This window comes from Abrus precatorius, unplaced genomic scaffold (genome assembly GCF_003935025.1).
Source record: "Abrus precatorius isolate BTA unplaced genomic scaffold, Abrus_2018 Scaffold11, whole genome shotgun sequence".
NCBI lineage: Eukaryota > Viridiplantae > Streptophyta > Magnoliopsida > Fabales > Fabaceae > Abrus > Abrus precatorius.
Window position 1 is genome coordinate 6,203,969 of NW_020874303.1, and position 24,271 is coordinate 6,228,239.

The following is a 24,271-nucleotide window of genomic DNA, read 5'->3' on the forward strand; positions in this document are numbered from 1 at the left end:
ATCACATCTCATCCCCCATCACATCTATTAGAAACATTTTCCCGTTGTTCATCCTTCAAAATATCATCAACACACACACACACACAACTCATTTCCTGTGAAACAACACATTTAACAACCCGCTTCCACATCCCCATTCTCGGCACAAAACCTTGCCTAACCATACCTCTAAGAGCCCAATCAACATCCCAAACCAAACCCCTCTCACAAAACCCCAAAACCAAACCTTTATAAGCCACATAACTAGGAACAAAACCCTCCAAACCCATCTTCTCCAAAACCTCTTTCGCTTCACCAAACCTCTTCTCCTCAACAAACCCACACAAAACCTCATTATAAGACCCAGCATTAGGGTAACACCCTCTTCCTACCATCCCCTCCAACAATTTCTTCCCTTCCTCAACCCTCCCCTTCTTCCTCAACCCCCCAATCAACACATTAAACACAACCACGTCAACACAAACCCCACTCTCCTCCATTCTCTCCAACAAACCAAACGCTTCCTCCACCATCCCCTTCTCACACAACCCCTTCATCAACGTAGCAAAAGTCCTCGCGTTCGGTTCAATCCCTAATTTGGGAAATTCGTCGAACACCTTAAACGCAGCGTTTAACTCGCCGCGAGCACACAGCCCCTTGATGAGGATGTTCAACGAGCAAGCGTCGAGGTCAACGCCTAGTTCAGGCGCAGCAAGGTAAACGCGGTGAACGACGTCGTATAGTTTGGAATTGACGAGAAGGTTGAGGAGAAAGTTAAAGGTTCGAGGCGAAGGGGAACAATGGAAGGAGGGCATGTCGAGAAGAGTGTGGAGCGCGTGGTCGATGCGGTGGAAGGTGTGGGAGTAGGTTCTGATGAGGGTGAAGAAGAAGTGGTCGGAGAAACGACGTCGTTGGGGACGGTGAAGTTTGAGGGATTGGTGGAGGGTGTGGATTGGGGTTAGATTATTGGATTGGGCGAGTTTGGTTATGAGCGAGACGTAAAAGGGTTCATTGGGGTCAAAGTCGTAGCGTGAAGAATAGAGATTGAAGAATGGGAGGGAAGATGAAGGGTTGATGAGTGAGTTTAAGAGGTTTGTGGCTTCTTTTGGGGTTAGCCAATCCTTGTGTTTGAGTCTTTCTAGAATCTCTTTGTCTCTGTTAGGGATTGGAATTGAAGAAGAAAATGGTGATGATCTTATTGAGAAGGTGCTTTTGAGAGGGTGGACTGCAGCTAGGGCTCGTGAAATCATTTCGGTTTTCAGATGTCCAATGGTTTTGGATTGATTTATATATTTACCTTGTCATAACACTATATAAAGGGGTTCTGTAAGAAGCAAACGATGAAGGAAGTGATATAATTTGTATTTACTTTTTTACACCATGAATACATGCAAGTTTAGATAAATTTTTTAATAAATATTTGTAAGACTAAAAAAAATTAAATAATAATATATTTTTAGAATTTATTTTTGTTTAACTTTTTTAAATTTTAGAACGATAAGTTATTTTTAAATTATAATTTTTTTATTTTTATATTATTTTTTTAATACAAAGAGTTATTTATAAACTCTCTCAAATTGGATCATTAAATGCTAGTTTTCTTTTTATTGTTTCATTCAATTTAAATATATTTTTTAAAAAAAAATAGAAAAAGTCTTACATGATTCTCAATATAAAGTAAATGACTCAGAAATTTTCGATTTCAGTAGAATGGATTCTTATGTTTTTTTTTTCCAATCAGGCCTTAAAAATAGTTTAAACAATTTATACAAATAATTTGTATTTACCTTTTATACCAAAAGGACAAGTGAGAATTTAGGCATGTTATTCTCAAACGTAAAATCTTAAATAAAATATTGAATCATGGAACTTATAGGTGCTGATATTTAGAGAAATATGACAAATAATAAAAAAACTATCTTGCTAACACTTTGTTTTCAAAGGGATGCAAGCCAATAAACCTATAATACATTTTTTCTTAATCTATTTAGCAAGTTAAGATCTTGTTACACTTTATTAACATAGACAAACTCATTTTAGATGGAAAAAATTGTAAAATGATGATAAAAGGTAGCAAATTTTGTGTGGCAAGTATTATACAGAGTATAGAATAGTGATCTTTGCATGAAGCAAAAAGTTTTAATTTCCTTTCCTTGAACTTATTCAACTAAGCATTAAGAAACAATAATTTCCTCTTTTGTACAATAACATGAATGCAGCTGTACATGCTGTAACTTGTATTCTATATAGTTCCTAAAATCTTTCTACATAATATCAAGATATTAAATGTTGTTTTACTATACAAAAACAAGTATAAGAATAATGATCAAGTTCTGTGCTTCTTCTTTTTCCCTGCAAGAATTGGTTGGATTTGCAAGTGCCTTTTGAATGCCTCATTGAAAAGAATACGAGCATGGAAGGCTTTAATGATTGGTAACCATGCCAATATAGCTATAGGTCCGAAAAGAACTATACCCATTCCATAATCAAATTCTCTAGCAAGTGCACGTGTGAAGTCCCACAATCCTGTATGCTCTATCATTGGTCTTGCTGCTTGTGAAATCTGAACCAGCAAACATATTTCAGCTTTTTCACGCAAAAATTTGTTATTTTGAAAAAAATAACATTTTAAAAAAAATTGTAGTGTATTTGATTAAGTTTTTGATAAAAATTAGAATTTTTTAAAAAAATTATTTTGAGTAGCTACTTTGAGTAGTCTCTTAAAAAGAATTAAAATTAGAACTACTTTTTTTAAAAATAAATGTACATTTTTATAATTATAGTAAAATAAAAAATAACTTCGCCTTTACATAAAACTCCAAGAGATAAATTACACTTTTGCATAATTTTAAAACCACTTTTTTAAAAACTTAAACAAATAAGGTTAAAGAAAAAAGGTGACAATTTAGCTAAAGCAAGGTTGCTAAGGACTATTACCAGTATCAATCCCCATGCAGTTGGCATGAATGCAAGACAGCAAACAAAAAGGTCCATCAATGACAATTCACATATAACAGAAAGAGTAATGATGATGGAAATAACAGCCAGGAACAGGAATGCTTTGAAAAATCTGAATCCAAGTTGATAATTAGCACTAAGTAGTTGCCTTCCCATGTTAACAGCCTGCAAGCATGTTTAGACTATGTTATTAACATGCAATGGTATTTGGAGTATTGAGAAGTGGTAAGGACACACTCTCTAACACACTCTTTTTAATACACTTCTAGTTATAGGTTAAAATTTATTAAAAATTACAAAATATGAGAGAGAATTATTAAATTAAGCGTGAGACTCGCATGATTTTGCGATTTTTGATAAATTTTTCAAAAGGGCTCTCTAACATTGTTGAATGAATTTCTTAAAAAAGAAAGTAAGAAGCCATAGAAAAGTAAGTCACCTTCACCAAGAGGAAAATTGCAACAATCACAATCCATGAAAGGACATAAACCAAGAAGTTTTTGCTATGCTGAGAGATGTCAAGGTGATAAACCAAACCATATTGATAGATGAAAAACCGAAGAGAAAGCAAGATTTCAGCCAACCTAGAAGCAACACCGCACAGGCGAAGATGAGCTTGCTCATCATGCCACCAAGAATGCCAACTTTTGTCTTGTTGAATTCCTAAACCCCCTTGTTGCCTGATCCATTTATTCCACTCTTTCCAATCATCTACTGTTTTGGTCCAACTAAATCCAGCAGGGTTAAAAAGAAAAGGTGCACACAACCAAGTTAATGACATGAACCAAATGGCATATGTTATCAACACATATGTCATGTTACTTTGATAGGACTTCCTGAACATGTTATAAACAATCAACAGCAGCATTAGCTCAAATGCCTTAACAAAGTGGCTTCTTGAATACAATCTATAATTTTCAGTGAAGCTAGCATGAAAGACAACTTTTCGGCCTGTTGGTCTGTACTTTGCACCTCCATGCAAAATTGTTCTGCCATAGTAATGTGTTTTTGTTCCAAGGGAGAAAGTAAAGAAAACAGCAGCTAGCTGCAATTGCATAAGGACAAAGTCTTTTAGTGCTGTGAGGAAACCTTTCTCAAGGCCTATTTCCATTACCATTGGCAAGCCTGTAAGAAGTCCAAGTTGTATAAATGATTGAGAGGCAAGAGCTGTTTCTAAGGACTGTACATTCTTGATTCTAGCCTCAATGATAAGTGCTCTTTCCAAGCCACTAAGCACCAGGTATAGCTGCCCGTAGAGAAATACATATATTCCTATCACTGAAATCTGTGGAGCAATTCAATAGAAATTTAGATTAGTCAAATCTGATGGCACCGGTCATTTGTGATATGTAAAGCATCCGACGAGAATTTTATCTTGTGATCTCAAGAAAACTAGGTAATAACTTTACTGACATATCATGAAAAATGCAAAGGGTTTTCCCCAACAAAATATTTTACAGTGCATTAGCCATGTTGAATTTGGTTAGCTTTACAGTTTTGGGAATGTCCCTTCATCAATTTCTAAATGTCAATCTAAGATGTAGTGCTAGATCATGGAAACTGCAAAATGTTTTCCCCCCAACTATCATGGGTATAAGCTTATTTACATTGCGTTAACCATAGTGAACGTTGTTTGCTTTAAAGAATGATTTGTTATCAATTCCAAAACTTTGTCTTGTAGTGAGAAGTAAAATAGATAACAATAACAGGATAAATCAACACTAAGTGTGTGCTTGGAAACCAATAAAACCATGTCAAACTACATTTCAGCATGAAAGTTATAACTTGAAACATTAGAATGGATCCACATTTGACTGGATTTTACGCCAATCCAGACATGCCATAAGCAACAATGTATTGCAATTAAAGATATAAAAAAAAGAAAGGATGAATATGATGGTTCAATAAAATTACCAAGCTGCTGAAGTAAAATCCAATTGTAGTGAAATAACAAGATAGCATCCGGAAAAAATCGAATTGCCGTCCAAGGCGGAATATGTCACGGCTTATAGTTTGTTCACTGTTTCCATTTGCTACCTTGGCTTCAAATTTAGAGATCTGGTTTAGACCTACATCACGACCTTTCCCAACTTGCAAATATTCGTGGTATGAAATACATCCTCGTCTTAAAGTTGAATTAAATCCTGCATGACATAAACACATTGTACTTGTGTCCATTATCATAAACAACGTGTGATCAGAAAATAAATTTAAGTCACCAATTCCTACCAGCAAAAACATCTTCACTCAAGTTAATTGTTTTAGATGCTTTGCTTACTCCTCCTCTTGTGATGTGAAAAACACTGTCAAATACATCTGGATGGCCATAGTGGAACCGCACCCTGAGTGAGGGAATGCATTAGAAATAATAAGTAAGCAATTGATAGAGTTAACACAATTCATTAAAAGAAAAAATGGTGATGTGATGAATGTTGTAATCCAAAGAAGCAAGAGCCTTTTGAAAAGAAAAGAACAGAAAAAGTAAACAGAATGAGAGAAAATACTTCTCTATCAGATTTAGGATATTTATATATGCTAGTTTCATGTAAGATACAAAAATTCTAATTTACTGATAGGAGTACATGACTTTCACAAGATACAGATCACCATTAGTTTAATAATGAAAAACTAGATTGTGAAAAATATCCCACCAATAGTGTCAGTGGATAATTTGAAGTAATTTTCTTGAATGCAGAAAGGCAAATCACAAATATAACAATGAAGACCATATTCTTGCATGACCAACACTACTGCTTGTTTATACTAGAGGTGGCAAAATGGGTTATCACCCATTTGGTCTGGACAGTTGCGGGTGGCTTTAACAGATTGAGCCAAAAAGCCCAAATTCAATACCAAATGATGCCCAAGTCTGGCAAAAGCCCAAATTTTAAAGATTTTTGCAAATCAAGCCTGCATCAACCTTAATCAGTTAACCAGTTGGGTTGACCCATTTTGCCAACTAGAAAAGTATCAATTAAAAATAAAAATTATTGTAGTTTGCTAAATAACTCCTGGACACTCGATGAACTTTTCCTATCTTAGTTGCTTACGTTTCCGGAATGACATTTTACATTTATTACCTGAGAGGATTAGCCAGAAGCCTTTGACCAATAGTGACAAAGCTGGTCTCTTGATATGACATGAACCATGCCAGAGAAGACACACTGAAGTTAAAAGAGCATAGAAGACATCCTATTAGTATATTAAACACCATTCTAATATCAATGTAAAAGACATTTGAATAAGGGGAAAAATCAAGTAAAGAACAAAATATTGTGAAATGTAAATTAGAAAAGGAAAAAGATGGAAGAAAGAAAAAATAGTACAAGAGCTATAATGGTATCAAGTATTATCCTCACGTAGGATGTTTATAATCTATTCTATAAACATCTGGTTTTACACATTTTTCATGTTTAGGGGCTAGCCTATATAGCGTGTGACATACTATCTTAGACTTGGACCAATTTCATTCATTCTAGGAACTTTGATTAACATTGTGCATATGATAGTAGAATATTTTTGTAATTAAAGGAATCTTGCTCAGTTTCCCCTATTGTCATAACAGTGCTGTTTCTTTTAAAAAAAATTATTTTATGGAATACTGAGGGCTAACCTTCCTGTGAAAATGTGTTCCCTTAATCCAAGTATTGTAGGAGGACGTCTTCCTTGGTGCCGAAGAAATTCTTGAAGAAGGTTTCTCATTTTCAGAGCTTCTTCCAAGTAATTATCCTGTAAAATCAGATAGATACTCGTAAGAACATAATAGCAATGATCAATTTTTATATATAATGCTAGTAAATAGTTAATTTGTAAAAAATGTAAAAAGAAATTAGGCCTACTTGGTTCATATCAATCGTTTGGAGGGCTTCACCGCGAGTGAATATTATTGCATTGTTTTGGTTTTCAGGCTTCCCTTCTCCAAGATATGGTGAACCAGGTAGTTTTATTTGATATATTGTCTATAAAAGAAGCAAAAGTCTTATCAGGTCAATAATGATGCATCTGAATAACTACTTAGCTATACATGTAATAAAATTTAAAACTGTATTAACATAACAGTAAATGAGAAGCTAGTCATCTGATTTGATAAAATATTTTAAAGTTTAACATTAGAAATATTAATAAAAACCAGTTGTTTGCATGATTATAGTAAATTGAGAAGATTATAGTGTTTTTTTTAAGGGTTAAAATTTCACATTGTAAGAAAAATATTGATATATATTGGTAGCAATCAGCCTTTCATAGAGTTAGTTACATTTGATCCTCTCACATGGCATTTGATCAATGTGTGTTTTACCATCACATTTCCCAGTACTTTTGTATTTACAGTGATGCATTTAGCAGAACTCCTTTACTTTTTTCTAATACTTACATACAATGCAAACAAAAATTAAGAAACAATACTTGCAAATTTCATTTAGTTTGCTGTCATGAAATAGAAAGATTTTGAGCTCAGGAAATTATTAGAAGCACGACAAGCACAATAAAAATAAAAGTCAAGTCAATTCTTTTATAGCAAAAAAACAAAGCAAACATGCTTGAAATATTGAAGAACATGACTTGCTTTGGCCCCATCCACAACCAGAAAATATCAAGTATATCTGTTTGATTGCAATTACTGGATTCAATTGCAAGGTATGGGACTTGAGAGTTGAGTTTCACTTTGGAAGTTTGGGATTCTAGTGTGTGGTTTATAATGCCTTGGATTCTCAAACTACAATGGCTAGCTTTTGTGAAGTGGTTATCCCAAAGTTCTTATACGGTGATGGTGAAGATATGAATATCTGGCTTCCAACATCTAAATCTAGGGCTTCATTGTAGCTTTTTTTTTTTTTTTTTTAAGTGGTCTATTTCAAGCATTGTGATTATAATCTTTTGGCTATAACTTCTCTTACAACTCATTATGCTGCTGTTCATGTGGCATTGTGGCCTAGTAAAATATTCAACTAGCTTATAAATACTAAATACTTGCATTGAAAGGAAAAAAAAATTGAAGTATTCTGAGAAAATGAATGAGAATTTCTTATAAGCCAATATTTTTTCCAAGACTAATGCTTTTTCATGTTGAAAAAAATACCTGTTCATAACCATTGACGACTTTAACCAGTTTAGATGAATAATATACTATGCGTTTACCCTGCACTATCTCCTCCTTTTCCTCAATATAAGCAACACGAAGAGATGGATACCTGCAGAGAACATATGCATACAAGGATTTTGTCTACTTCATTTATATCAAGAAGCAAGACAATTTTCTCTTTCATTGTAAAAACTTTGGTTACCTTATCATTAAGTCAATTATATCTTGATAACGGGGATCATTCATAGCCTTTTGTGATGCAAATGATTGACAAGAAATGACAAAGGTGTATTTCATGTCTGCTAGTGCTTCTAGACGAGCAAACAATGCGAGGTTACGTCTTTCAGCATTCTCATAACCCTCAAGAATATCTGCATTAATACAAGCAGTCACATATTGATTTGATTATTTTGAAATTATTTTTCTATATTTCCTTGCACCATAGCAAAATACTGGTTGATAATGTCACTTGTACTCAGTTACAAACCTTCTTCTTCAGCCATGTCAAGAAATGCTTGTAATTTTAAGGCTTCTCTGTAGTACATCATCCCTCTAACTGTTAGAAATATGATTGGAATGATCACAAAATGACATATAATTAGAATTGCATGATTATCCAAATTTGAGAATAGCACAAAATCTGAACCTGTTCTGCTTAGTGTCTGGCCCCGGAATGATGCCCACAGTCTAAGATCTTCTGTTTTGTGTTCATCTTCTAAACTCTTACGGTTATCACATGCCAAGCGTTCCAAAAAGTTTGTCCATTCATCTATTTCAATTGGTATAACAATCTATGAGATGAATTCAAATAGAATTTTTAAGATAAATAAATAAATCCATATGTATAGCAACCTGGATATATCTTTTGCATGTAGAAGATGATGGAGTCCTCCTCTTTTTCTGAACCAAGCTCCTTCAGCGAAAAATTAATGTCCTCCATGTAATGTGGAGTTATAACACTACCAATCATGTTATATATCAGATAGAGTTCTGTGACTGAATTACAGGACTAGAATAATGTTCACTTGAATGCTTATTTACAATTTAAAAGTCGTTCAGTCATTTATCACTCAAAGGTTTTCTTCTTAGTTTGTTGTGTCTGTCATTGAATAAAGAAATTCTCATCATGTCATTTATGATTGGTAGAGAACAAGGTTGTTGAGTTTAAACTAAATAGTAATTAGGAGATAAATGATGTGAATGCCACTTCAAGAACAGACTGTATCATGGAATGTCAATCTTTCTAAGTAATGAAATGCTCATGGACATATAGTACTACCTGAATGGCAACATTTTGTGCACTTTTGGAGCATCAGGCATATCTGTAAACAGAGAAGTAGCAAAGAATGATATGCGCCTACGAGCATCTAAGTTAGCAGGGATGCCCATTGCTGTATCTTTGACTGTAAGCAACAAATGAAATCGCTTGATCTGCCATGAACAGACTGGTTATATCAGTATAGCAATAATAGAGTTCACATGTAGTTGTGAGGCTTTATTTCTCATTACTAAAATGTATTGTGCCAGCAGAATTTATACAAGAAGTCATGAATATAATAACTAGTCGCCGATGAAAGGAGAATGACAAGAAAACATTATTGAGGTAATAAACATCACCTTTTCCATCAGAGGGCCATTTTCTGGCAATGGAAAATGGATAGAATTCTCATTGGCAAATGGATAGAAATCTCTATTCAATTCCACTCTGTCAAATAGTTGATCATCATTTCTAAAATAGACAAAGCCATGCTCATTTTGGTCGGGAAAGTGTAACATATCCATTATTCTGTACAGATTTAGTAAGTAATTAGCAAATGAAGCACATTAATGTGGTAAATAACAACAGATTCTTAAGCACCGGTACCTGGAATCAACCATCATATCATTTGTTACCAGTTCCAACATATCTAGCAAGGCTTTCACAACTTTGTGATGATGATCTTTATCTCCCTCCATCTTATGGCATTTACATCAAAGTTATTAGGAAGTTACTGGTCATATACATTTGTCAACATAAGTACTTGGCATTTAGTATAGATCTGGGAGACAATTACCAGAAGTTCAGCTAGCTCGATGACCTTTGCATGCAGAGCTGGGAGAACTTTCAAGTTGAAGTTCTTTAGAAGACTTGTTTCTTGGATATTCTTTTCAATTTCGCTTAGTATATCACATATCATCCTAAATATGCATAAACAACCACCGTATCAAGATCAATGTCAAAATTTTGTAGGTTATAAGTAAATATAAACAAGTAATGTCCACTTGGAGAAAAAAGGATAAGATTCTACAGCATACAACAGTAGTTGAAGATGAAAGGTTGTATCCAGAGAAACATTATTTTTATTTTTTTACCTATTCTCCATGCTGCCCACAACAAGAATTTCAAGCACGTACTTCAGTGACTGGTAACACTCTCTTACAGCATAAAACATGTATATGTCCTTTGTAATTTTCTTAGCAAGAACCTCATCCTTTCCCTCAAAATCTTTAGCAATGGTCAAAGCTGTATAAAACTAAAATATGTAGCAAGAAAAGTACATTAATGAATAAAATGATGCGCATTTAATAATTCTACAACACTAATCTCATAATATTTTGGTTAAAAGTACATTACCTTACTTGCCAAGAGAAAAACAGGCCAATGAACCTTGTCTGAAAACAATTCTGAAGATACAGGCATCATCATCAAATCCATCTCTCTGTTGAAAAAATCATTGTCAGGTGTTGGAATAAAACATAGCAGTGCAAGAAAGTTATAACAAACATCACCTGTTACTGATCAAGTCTTCAAGCCGAAGATGATTTACAATTTGATTCCATACTACAACAAATTTGGCAGTGGCATTTTTTTCATCTGGCAACTGTGACACAGATTATTGGTCAGCATAAGAGAAAAGATGTACTAAAATAATCTTCTCTTCCTATTTCTAATTTAGAAGTTAGAACACACCTTTTGAAATATATTGCTGAGGAGACCTTTTCTTTTCTTTTTACCACGTTTGGAAGATGGTGGGATCAGACTAACATTAAATGCTGCGGGTAAGGAGTCAAATCTACTTCTCAGCATTCCAAGTGTCCTTATCTTTTTTCAACAAAAGATGTGAGATGATCATTTCATTTCTATGGGAAAAGAAAGAAAGAGAAGCAAATAAAATCCACAACTTACCTCACCAAGGTGATGCAAAATGCCATAAAGTCCACCAACTATTGTACAGAACACAGAATACCAAATTTGTGTGTCCATAAAGTAAACCTTTAATAAATATAGAAAGGAATGTTGTTAATCTTCCATCAATATGGTTTTCTTAAAAGAAAGAATCATTACATAAGGAGTTTTTTTCTAACACATAATGACTGATATAGACTGCTTCATTGACATAAGATATAATTCAAACCGTGAAGCGTTTTCTTTTTTCTCCTAGAACTTCAATGTAAGGATAATTACAATGATAATATTTAAGTGAAAAGCAAACAATTGTATGTATCAGGCTGTGATTGAGACTCACAATTACTACAGGGCTCCACACAGCGACAATTGCACCAGCATTACTTTTGACTGCAGCACAATCAAACCCTTGTCAGTGAAATTAACTGATTCCTTATGTGATCAGAACAATTAGAAATGTACCATACCTCTTGGAAAAAGCTCATGCCAATCATACTTTACACCAATTTTCATAATTTGTCTGGTTGGTGCTATGAGTGGTTTTATCTGCGCACATTGATATTGCATTCGCCATTAAGAATAGGTTGCTAAATAATGAAACCGAATATAGCCCCTTAATGGATGTTCTGTTATTATTACCTCAAAGCTGTAGCTAAACAGAAATTTACACGACAACACCGATATCCAAAACAATGTGTACCTTTGTTGGGAGAAATTCAACAGATTTGTATATTAGGATGGATATACTCAAGCAATTAGATGCAAACAATCAGAATAAGCCAATAAGGAAATGGGATATACTTTAAAACTGAAACCTGGTCTTCTTGCATCCCCCGACCAACATAGATTCTGGGCTGTATGATAAATAAATGAGACACTCAAGTTAACATCTAATGCAATGAATGAATGTTGCAGTCAATTACATGAACATATAAATCAATGTGAAAAAAATTTATACAAGTGATTTCAAGAGCTGGCCGACTAATGGTGAAAAATCAACACATCAAACGGGTTAGTCCTCCCAAAAGAAGGAATACAAAGAATAGTTTTGACCAAAAATTTCATTGTGACAAAATATAATAGTAGTATCGTGATATTACTTATATGATGTCAAAAGCAATCACATTACTCAGTACATGGACTCATTAAAACTAGAAACGAACAACAGTACTAGATACTGCAGTTGTATCACAAGTTCATTCAAATGGCAAATTGGTCTAGCAATTCTCCTAAGTTAACATACTGTTGAAAATATATTAACAAATAAGATGAACTTACCTGAGTCCACCAAGACAAAACTCTGCATATCTGGTAATTAGAGACCTCAATATACTTGGCAACAGCAGGGACAAAAAATAACACAACTTCAACTGCATTAGTTGTCAAGTATATTGCTGCTGCAACCATATAGGAAGTAAAGCACCATTCCTCAATCAAGCTTCCATATTTTGTGGAATAACAAGTATATTTTCTTCTCGAATTAGTATAGCATACAGGAAGAACAATAGTCCATATAATGGCAAAGACCAGCTTCATCACAAGTTTCACCTTTTGAGAATATTCCATGGTATATCTTGCTTTCCACGCAAAGGCAATGTCTAAAATTGCTGTGACAAAAAACACGAGAACCTTAAATGAGAGGAAGAACAAGGGCCACTCTAACCATGTATAATGTCTCATAATGACAAGTAAAGACATAAATGAACACCATACCTTGAATAAGCTTAAGAATTGCAGAGGTTATGAAGATGCTAATTATGTCCTCAAATACTATGGCATCAAACAACTGAAGTGGAGATCCCAAGTCATGACAAGCAATGATTATTATGGCCTGAGAACAAACACACAATCCAAATTTCTAGACTATCCATCATAAGAAGCAGAAATTTGTAAATTATCAGCTCTAAGTTTGGAGTAAACCTGAAGGGATAGAATAAAAAAGCTCCACATTCTATCAAAGCTTCTAAAAACTTGCCAGAATGAACGAATCTCTACAAAATTTGTCTTTCCCAGCCATCGTGGTTCATGACTTTCCTCCTCTGTATTCTGTACAAGGAAAAGACAAGAGATTTGGATTTTGTGGCATAGAGGGGTATTCTCTTACAGGTAGTAGAACTAATCCAACTTTTCCTAGTGACACATGAAACAAGAAACACAAAACTAAGTAACAAAATTAACATTTAATATGTCAAATGTGAGTATTAAAGACTCAATCCTTATTAAAGACTCAATCCTTAGTAGTTGTATCATTCTCTTTAAAAAGGGCCACAACACAAGCCATCAAAGTTGAAATTTTACTTCATATAGAAGTAGATAAGCAGCAGTATCTTGTGATATATCTACTAGTAAGATCCCTGAGTACTAGATAGTGAAGAGTAGCAATAAATGATGAAATAACATAAAATTAAAATTTCATTTGCAATCTCATTTAGCTTTAGTTTTATGTTTCAAATATCACTAATACTAAACCTGAAGTACAATGCTTTTGAGAATCACACAATCACCTTTTGTTCTTCTTCACCATCATCGCTCTTTTCCTTCTTTTTCTTCTCTTTCTTTTTCTTCTCTTTCTTTTTACCAGGTGACGCATCATGATCATTATTGTCATTTGGTTCCGGTATATCTTTTACAAAGAAAAATTCATGGTCTTCACGCATGGGCCAACCAATTTTGAAACAATCAGGGGACCTGTAGATATTGAAGAGAGTTAAGAACCTGAGATGGAAAGAAGGCCATATGAAAAACAATTAAATAGATCTTAGCCTAAAGGTAATACTGACCAGAAATACTCATTCAGATCATCATAGTTTCTCCATACAGAATGAGCCGCTGCACCGCCTTTGCTATTGGCAACTTCCTTTGATTTGAACAAAAGTTAGTTATATTGAAAAGAAGACAATTCAAAGCAAAAGAGAGGATGAATTAGATATAGTACATTTTTTATAACTTTGTATATTGGAGTGACAACATTGTTAAGGAAAGACTCCAGTTCTCCTCCGTATGCAGGCATGACCTTTTCCCATGTTGTTAAGCTGATAGCACCACTTAAAATTCCATGCAATTCATATGCCATCTTCAAAACATACAAAAAAATGACAAAATAAATTAGAGAATATTCACATGATGTAAGGTTATTAGAAAAATTTAACCAGTGATGAACATAGAGGTGTTCATGAGCGACTCCATCAAGCATTTATTTAACTTCATAATATGTGCCAAACTTGACATAAAAGAATAAAAAGCTATGGTCTTATTAAGATTCTATCAACAATAAGGTTGGTTACATGGACCAAACAATGCTATAATATTCTATTGTGAATCAAGGATTCAAGATTCCATCAATGAAACAAATTTTATTACATAATCTTTGTTCATGAAATGAAAATTCATATGGTATTCCTAGTATCACAAATAGCATAAGTTATATTTATATACTAACACAAGCCTGTGTAATAACATTCTTCTTTTATTAAAAACAAGGAAAATAAAAACAATGTGTTGAGTTTCAACGTACATGATGAAAGATATAACAGAGACATTCAGGCATGAACCGCAAATTAGCTGCCTCCCCCCATATAAGCAGGTAAAGCCCAATGTATAAAATTTTATATTGTTGGGCTTCTTGTTTCACAAAAGGTAAACTGCAACACAAGTAACAGGCTTACTAAGTAAAACACAAGGTCAGAAAACAGAAAGAATGGTCAAACAAAATAAATTATGGTTTAAATAAAATAAATAAAACAGTAAGAAAGCTAAAAGAAATGAAGAATATTCAACAAATTGACAAAGCATATAAAAATAATAATAATAATCCCACAGGCACACAGAGAAAGGGAGAAACATACCACCCTGTCTTTTTAACAAAGGAAGAAATAAAATATAAATCATTGAAAGTGACAACATAATTAGATCAACTGACATACCGGATATTGCTTTTTCTTCCCAAAAACTTGCACCAGTTTGTATAGTTTTTGAAAAACTTCCTCATTAATTCATCCACACCTCCTTCTGCTAACTGATATATGATAAAAGTGACATAGTTGACATTGTCAAATATGATGAACAAAAGCTAAAAGATACATGTTCAACAGCAAATGCACCTTCAAAGCAGGACTGTGGTTGAGAGTTTGACGAGTCTGCATGTTGGCTAGGAGTAGAATCAGATGTTCCCTTTGGTTGGCCACATTGGCTTCCTAATGTCAGACACATCATATAGAACGAAAAATCATGAAAGACTAGTAAGAGCAATGTTGACCATACGTTACTGCATCCAAACTGATTCTATGCAATAATCAGAATTTTACAAATGTGAAAAAGCCTTAAAGGGAAAGTTTGAATGCAATTAACTTGGAGAACTAACCTGAAATCCAAAACAATGCTGAAGAAAATCAAATAAATCCACAAAGGCTCCGTGCTTCTTGAAATCTTGAGCCGGGGGTAAACCGCGAACATTGCGAATAACTGCAATGGCAGCCTTAATCTGTATCAATTTTATTAGTACACTCAAACTCAGTTCGCCATATTGCAATTGACTCAGACATAAGACATCAATAAAATGGAAAAATGTGAATCATTCAAGAAATATCAGACCTCAGGATGCTGCATAATTGCATGCTGAATTCCTCCTTGCTCAAGTGGAAGAATGTTATATTCAGTTTTTTTATGGATTGCATTTCCTTCAATAAGTGCCTATTTTAGAAAAAATGAGAAATTCTAAGAAAAAGAAATACATGATAAAATTTGGGGACTCCATGGTGTATAAATGATTTTCTATTTTCATGTTCTGTTTTCACTTTTAATTACAAAATTTTCACCTTGTTTTCAAAGTTTTGTACAAAAGCTTTGAAAAAAAATAGAATGAAAATTAGATGACAATTTTGTAACTAAAAGTGAAAATAGAAAACGTTTTCTGAAATCAACCAGCCCCTTGATAATATGCTTAGTTTTGACTAAAAATATGTATGAAATTACTACAAAAGGGAAGTGCAAGATATACAAAAAAGAAGAAATAAAAGAGATCACCTGAGAACTAGCTGTGTCTGTCACTGTTTTTAGCACCTCAAACAGAACAGAAGCAATATTTCGTGCTTCTATCAATTTTTGTCTTTCACTGTTTAGATAGAGCATCATATGAGTTGGTTAGTAGGCCGTAAAGGAATCTACAAATTTGTGTTCAAAGGGAAATGCTGCATTATGAATTAGTTTAAGCATAGTTACCTTTGTTCTAGATAAAATGCTTTATCATGTGACATAAAATAATTCCTGTATTCTCGGTAAGCATTCTTAAGTTCACGAATGTCACTTGTTCCCTTCCTTTTTGTAACATGCTCATCCTGTATGTCACAATTCACAAAAAACCGGTCATTATCTTTCAGAACCTAAGAAAATCATAGCATCAAGAATTAATCCTAGTATAAATCCTATAAATGTTTCTGAAAAGGTAAATAACTAACAAAATGTTATTCAACATGTTTTTCTCTCGAGTATACCTGTTCAAGTCGATGAAGTAGTGCAGTTTTGAATTGTCTAACACCCCTTCCACTAGAATTTTTGTCCAAGTTGTGTGCAATCACAAAGGCATGAACACGGCCTGCAAAGTAGGTTTACTGGTATAATGTGAAATGCATATATTGATAATGGTTAATAGAGAATATTATTTTTGGAAAGCATAGGACTACATATAAAGCAGGAATATAACTCACCATTATCAGTTGAGAAAACAATTCTTCTATACATCTATCTATACACAATTCTAATTTATGTATATCAATTTTCAACCAAAGTGAAACAAGCCAACTCCAAAAAATTGCACTGTACATGGTACAATAGTTTGTCAAATGAAGAATTGGATAAACAGGATACTAATATCTAGAAATTGAACTGCATGAATGAAATTTTCCTTTCCCTGTTTGGTTTAAACTTCTATTTATGTAAGTTATTTTTTTAGTGCAATTTCTGGATTGATACTAAGGTAATTGGATAGATTGAGCCACTTTTCTAAGTTCAATTTTCTTTGACAAATTACAACAACAGTTAACAAAAGTGACTTCATTGGAAAATTGATTCAATAATCATTACCCATTATGTAACAACTAACAACCCAATTCACCTACAATTGTAGTTGTTGTGGCCCCCTAGAAACCTGTATCCTAGTAAAGCAATCATCACTTCTTTAAAGTACATTAAAACCTCCCACTTTACACACACAATATTGCACTGTCCTTTATCCAATAATTCTTCAATCTAGACAACCCAAAAAAAAAAAAAAAGGAAGTAAAAACTCGGACACTTCAATAAAGGGAAAAAAAAAACAGTTACAAAATAACATAAATAATGTCAATATTGAATTATCTTTTACCCAATAATTCTTCAATCTAGACAACCGAAAAAAATAGAAATAAAATAATAAAATATAAACTCAAGACCCTTCAAAAAAGAAAAAACAATTGCATAGGGACAATCAAAATACACACTAATTTCAGAAGATACTCAATTTCAATTCCCAGCATTCAACAAACTCATAAAAAAAATAAAATTCAGCAGAAAACAGAAAAGACTGACAAAGATATGCAACACGAGGCTCCTCCTTTCCCAGCAAGTTGGCCACACGAAGGAACCTTTGGATTTCAGAAGCAAAACTAGTTGGCAACCTTTCACTGTCAAAGGGTTCTGGAACATATTCAACATTGTTACTCCTATTACTATTACTGTTACTGCCACTGGTAATGGCCAAGGTGACTTGTGGTGGTCTCTCTGATGCTGCTTTCGATGTCTCTCCTTGCTCAAAGTAGATGCCTTCAATGGGATCTGCAGGCACAATCTCAGCCATTGGTGTGAGCTAAGGAATGAGCAAAGGGTGCATAGTATATATGTTGAATCTTCTCCATAGTGTTTGCTTACTGAGGTAAGCTTTGGTGCACTTTAGAGTGTGACTGTGCGCTTTGCTTTGTGCACTGATTGGAAAGCTGAATGCCATCTTTTGCTTTTGCTTTTGAAGCTGTTTTTGTTTTTGTTTTAGCTTTCTTTCCCTCTAAGGTGAGAAGGGAAAAAAAATGTGTTTGAATGTGTGTGTGTGTGAGTGGGACTAACAAAGCAAAGTGAGAGTGTCTTTTGAAATGCAAGTGCAAATCACAGTTTTTTTATTATTTTGTGAGTGCTGCGTTTACGTATTAGACTTCGATGCATGTGAGAGACAAAGGGTGACGTGACCCATTCTTAACATTCTTTAATTAATCTCCACTCAATGCTTTTTGGTCGTGGAATTATTGGTCCCTTTGTTTTCTTGGTTTCAATATCTACGTGATAAATAGTAACCAATATCTTAAGAGTATAAGTATTAATGTACTATTTTTAATATTTTTAGTAGTTCTTTATTTATTAAACTTTTCAAAAAAAAAATGCTGCACGATTTTTTTAAATATAATTAATGAGTTTTTTCAATACAATTTACTCAATAGGGTCTACCTAGCCCAAGCTTTTTTAGTGCCATTAAAAAATATTCCAACAATTTTTACACTCTAGATGACTTAATCTTCAACGTGAGAGAGTGTATTAAAGTCTCACATTAATCATAGATATGACTAAAGTAAAGTTTATAAAGATTAAAACAATTTTCATGTTAGAAGTTATAATTTTTTAAGTTGATCGAGTTAGGCTTAATCTTAAATTTAAGAATAAGATGCAAATTATTTTAAGTTTTTGTTAGATAAGTAGTGTGGATTTAGAAGTACATTGAAAATTTATAAATATAGATCTAACATAAAAATTATAACTATAGTGATTTTAAAATAAACACAAATATATAATTATTTAAATATATATTCAAATATACTGTGTGTGGTGAAGAAATTGTATTCATGAATGCATCGTGGCTTGCAAGTCAAACTTCATTCCACTGAAGTGCAGGGTAACATCCTTTGTCATATCATCTCTTTAGCTCAGCTTCATCTCATTAATAACTTTTCTTGTGAGCAACTCTATCTAATACATAATTCTATCTTCTTGAAATAAATAATTATGCCTAGGTCATTACACTTTTTGATAGCTATAAGATGTCAATATAAATCTCTAAAATATTTCATATATAATTCATGAAATGACCCATGGTTCATACCATATATCCACTTCAAATCATTAAAGTTTCAATCTCATGCTTTTCAATTCAATTTTTCATAACAAAACTGTGCTCAAAACAATCAAGTAACCACGCAGTTCACTAGTTGCCATGCTTATAAATCAATTAGGATCTTGTTATTATGACATCTATCAAATGCATGTTAAAATTTGCACTGTGAAAAAGAAATATGTTACTTTGCCTAAATTAGAATACATACACAAATAAGATATTGAAAAGGTTTAGTGGGAAGGAACCTAAGTTATCGATACATGGTGTGAGACTATCCATGACCCAGTGTAGTTTCATGTGCTTGGACAGTATATCCAAAGAATTTTTAGAAAAGGATTGAATTAAGCATTTTTATAATTTAAATATGTGAACTATTTGGTCGTTGAGATCAAGTATGAATGAAAAAGTCTTAGATAAAAATAAAAAAGTTGAACATCTAAGGAACCAAGGATCCACAATTTGATTAGTCTTAAAATTTTATTAAGCAGAAAGGTTTAAGATTGACAATAGTTTTATTTTACACAAAAAAACAGTAAAAACATAATATAAAATTTAAAAGATAAATAATTCTTGTTATATCCTCTACATAGTACTTAATAATCTTCTTATTATGGTATGAAAGAGGAATTAAATTAAAAAAATTATATATTCATTTTTAAAAACAAAAATATTATTTTTCTTTGTAATTAGGAGAATTTATAGAGATCAATATTTTATTTAATGATTTTCTAATGTGTGCCTAAAAGCACTTGTTAAGAAGTATTAAATATATATTATTAAATGCTTTTCAATTATTATAAAAAATATATTGAATATTTTTATATTTAATAAAAAATTCTATTTTTAAGTTCTTAACTTAAACCTTTATTTGAATGTATTTTTGAAACATTATAGGTGAGAATGATAATGAATAAGGTATTATAGTCGCATTTTAAAAAAATGCTTGTACTCAATCCCATATTTGCGTGGGTAATAACTTTAATCTACATACTCGTATCATCTCAGTACTTGTATACCCATACTCGCATTTACTACTCACATTTGTTTAAGAAAAAAATATTTATAAAAAAAATATATTTATATAATTTTACATAAGTAACATAATAATATAAAAATTCAATGTGTAATTGTCAAACAAAGTTCAAGCATAGATAAAAAATAAATATTCAAATATCATAAGTATTAAGTGTATCTTAATACAATAACTTTCTAACTAAAGTGCTTAGAAACTATAAAGAGAATTAAATACACAGGTAATTTGCCAACGATAACCCCATCTCACATCTAATCTTCTTGAACGATGATGGTACTGAATTAAGCGATGATGAGATGAATTTGTATAATGGGTGGCCAAGTACTAAATGACAATGAGGAATAGACACATAACACATTCTTTTCTTTTTAATTTTTGAATATAAAATTTAAAGAAAAATAATGGGTTTAATTGAAATAATATAATATAATTAATAATATATATTTTTTATTAAACATAAACATTTTATTAAGGATAATTTTAGAGTACAAGGAGTACTTTATCTCATTACAACTCTAAAGAAAATTAACAATACATATTAAGGGATTATTAATCTAATTCACATAGACAAGATAATCGATCTTCCCATAGGCCCTGCTACAAATCACTTCCAAGAATGATACTTAATATAATCAAATATTTCACTAACATTTAGTACACTATTATTGAAGAAAATATTATTCTAATATAATTAATAATATATATATATATATATATATATATATATATATATTTAGAAGCTCTTTTGAATGTAAATAAATAATAAGAATAATATTATTTGGATTCAATAAATTATAGTTGTGCTTGTAATGGACATATTGTATAAGAAAATATTATTTTAAAATAAAAATAAAAATATAAATATTATCAATAAATAATAAACCTACTTAACTGTAGGTGATGGTAAAATTTATAAAATATTTATAATATGTTTATTATTTATCATTTAGACTATAATTTAAATATTAATATAATTTTATTTAAAGAAAATATTTGTGTGAAAAATATTTTGTATATGTGTCATATATAAATATATTTTTTTAAAAAAATCAATCTTATATCAATCATGTAATAATTAAATTGTATTGGCCTAGTTAAACAATATAAAATAGTAAATAAATTGTTCTATTAAAAATATTAATAAAATAATTTTTATAGTTTACATTATTAGTGAATATATTTTTATGTTAATCTTATAAAACAACTATTTATATGTAATGTAAATATCTATTTTCTATTAGATAGATTTTTATATATTTACATATGCATTCTTTTATTTTCAGTAACATAAATATTTATATTAAATTTCTTAATCTCTTATTTTACATAGAAAAAATTTGAACATAAAATTATAAATTAAAAGATAATATTACTCAAAATAAAAAATTTGTCTATTAAAAAAATAATAATAATTATGACTTATAAGAGAACTAAGTAGAAAACATAAGACATAAAATAAATAATAAAATTTTTATTTTGATCAAAATTTCACATAAGCATCCACAAAAACTTTCTAACAAACTGAAAGTGAGTTGAGTTCTTATTTTCTTAAATTTTTAGTTACCCCATTCTATGATTATTTATCGTGTAAACCAGAGAAAAGGTCAATTATGTGTTGCAAAATAACATGTATAAATTAAAATAAAAATTATTTAAAAGGAAAGGGTACAACAATATTTTTGGTTAATGCGATGCACTTTATAAGATTATCTTTTTTTACAACACATGTTAGTATTATATTTTAAAATCAAATACTAGTAAAAAAATTATATTAAAAATATAAAAAAATGTGAAAGTTTATAATATTAATAGAGTATTTTAACAGGATTGTTAGAAAATTGTTCACATTCTACACGAAACACAATAAAAGAAAGAAAATAAAACATAACTTTGTTGAAAATGGCTTAATAGTTAACATTTATATCTGCTAAATAATGAAAAAATATATATATAACAAAGGTGTGTAAGCAATAGAAAATTGATGAATCATGAATGTTATACATCGTACAAAAAGTAAATTAATATTATATACAATCATTTATAAAGAAAAATATGTTTATATAATTTCACATTAGTAACATAATAATACAAAAATTCAATATATAATTGTAGAATAAATCTCAAACATAGACAAAAATTAACATAAATAACAATATATATATATATATATATATATATATATATATATATATACACGCGGGCATAGGATAGATACTTAAGTACTTATACGTATATCTATCTCTATTAAAATTTGTAAATATTTTCTCATACCTATCTATACACATGTACCCATTTAACGATAAATATATAACTCATTATAGATAAATTTTGCATACTCTATTCATTGTGATTCCTAATTATATATTAGTTAGTATAAAGTTTCGCTATATGCTGTACACTTGGCAACTTAGGGTTATAATCTTAATAGCGAACTTAATCTTTAACTAGCAAAAATGAATAATAGAGATTAAATTTTTGTTCACATAATTTGTCAAAAAAGTAATTCTGATAGAAATTAATTGTAGAAATCTATTACGCCTAGAATACTTGACAAGGGGTGCGTAGAAAATTGAAAAGAAAGTAACATACGAAAATCATAAACTTCAGAAAAATTAGAAAAGAGAAAATCTGAACAAATTAGCTGCAAAATGATAGCTTATTCATTCTTTAATTTGATCAAAAGACTAATTTACAATTACAGAAAATACTCAGTAATTTATCATAAAAATATTGATTTGATAAAATATTTTTATATTAAATAAATTTTTTTATTATTTTATCATAAAAAGTATTTTATTTTTAAATATTATAATTATAATATAAATTTTTTTATATTTATATAGATGATAATTAAATAATATATATTAGAATTGAAGAGAGAAAAAAGTACGAAGAAATACACCAAATAATAGTCTAAATTAAAGTCAAAATAGAGATTTAATTTTACAAATCAAAGACGGTTGTTTATTATGATCTTCCTCATAAATTATGTTCAGAAACTTGTTGATGGATGGAATGGAACAGAAAGCAGTGGCATGAAATGGAATATAATAATCATACCATTGTTTGTCTATTTTATGATGGAATGAAGTAAATTTTCCATTCTATCGTTTGAAAAGTAGATGAGATAGCAAAAGTTATAACTTTATTAAAGTGGTTCCATACCATATCATCAAATTGTGAGGAAAGAAAATATTGGTATTGGATGGTATGAGAATGAGATAAAACAGATTCCACTAAGTTCCATTCCGTTCTACCTATTTTACACAATCCAAACAACATCAACAAATGTGAGGAAATAGGAAATACAATGCGTTAACACATTAAAATTTATGCATGATTATAACAAAGAACAAACCTCTATCATTTTTTTAATCTTTCTCTTTTGGAAAATCATTTTAGAATACTTTATTAAGGACAAATATTAAATAACAAGAGATAAATCATACGTTTATCTTTTGATTAAATAGTGCCACAGGCATGGACTCTGACGTGGAATAGAAGCTAACCAAACTGGGTAAACATTCCAATGTACGAGAATGCAACTTAAGGAACATAATCTTGTCCATTTCTTTGTCAACCTCAGGTGTTTGCTCATCAATGATCTCAGTCATCAACTTGCATTCAGAAATTTCTGTTTTGAGAAGTTGAGGAAGGTGTCTAACAAGGGAATACCAAAACAGATTCTTTAACTTATCACAACCTTTGACTTTGATCGTTACAAGTTTAATGAAAGATTGTATTGGAATTTGGCCATGGCGTATTTCTTCCAAATTAACAAGATTTTGGAGTCAAAATCTCTGAGTTAGGGAAGGCAGGATAGGAATGAACCTCCGAGTTAATGATGTATTTTAAATCAGTACTATGTTGAATGCTCAAATGCTTTAATTGTGGAAACCCCTCCCTGCTCAACTCATAAAGGACATCTCT

General features: G+C 31.3%; 2 protein-coding genes across 2 annotated transcripts; both read right to left on the reverse strand.

Moving 5' to 3' along the window:
* Positions 1 to 8: 8 nt before the first annotated feature.
* On the reverse strand, positions 9 to 1,229 carry LOC113855532 (pentatricopeptide repeat-containing protein At3g14580, mitochondrial). Its single transcript, XM_027487173.1, has one exon. The coding sequence runs from the start codon at positions 1,227 to 1,229 to the stop codon at positions 9 to 11; it is 1,221 nt and encodes a 406-aa protein (XP_027342974.1).
* A 1,046-nt stretch (positions 1,230 to 2,275) lies between these two features.
* On the reverse strand, positions 2,276 to 17,947 carry LOC113856360 (putative callose synthase 8). The gene is made up of 41 exons (XM_027488147.1): positions 17,745 to 17,947; positions 16,673 to 16,773; positions 16,401 to 16,516; positions 16,206 to 16,293; positions 15,774 to 15,872; positions 15,544 to 15,663; positions 15,284 to 15,376; positions 15,107 to 15,198; positions 14,698 to 14,824; positions 14,119 to 14,256; positions 13,964 to 14,040; positions 13,682 to 13,871; positions 13,104 to 13,229; positions 12,897 to 13,014; positions 12,462 to 12,790; positions 11,985 to 12,037; positions 11,823 to 11,835; positions 11,651 to 11,729; positions 11,524 to 11,573; positions 11,184 to 11,270; positions 10,968 to 11,099; positions 10,787 to 10,878; positions 10,632 to 10,716; positions 10,370 to 10,530; positions 10,039 to 10,195; positions 9,882 to 9,973; positions 9,635 to 9,803; positions 9,297 to 9,448; positions 8,870 to 8,976; positions 8,664 to 8,786; positions 8,505 to 8,573; positions 8,220 to 8,388; positions 8,015 to 8,126; positions 6,777 to 6,896; positions 6,551 to 6,666; positions 6,018 to 6,101; positions 5,167 to 5,279; positions 4,852 to 5,081; positions 3,377 to 4,222; positions 2,917 to 3,102; positions 2,276 to 2,542 (listed from the first exon to the last, which is right to left on the reverse strand). Exons 3-41 carry the CDS (start codon positions 16,433 to 16,435, stop codon positions 2,306 to 2,308), a joined length of 5,466 nt encoding a protein of 1,821 aa, XP_027343948.1. The 5' UTR covers positions 16,436 to 16,516; positions 16,673 to 16,773; positions 17,745 to 17,947; the 3' UTR covers positions 2,276 to 2,305.
* Between the last annotated feature and the right edge of the window lie 6,324 nt (positions 17,948 to 24,271).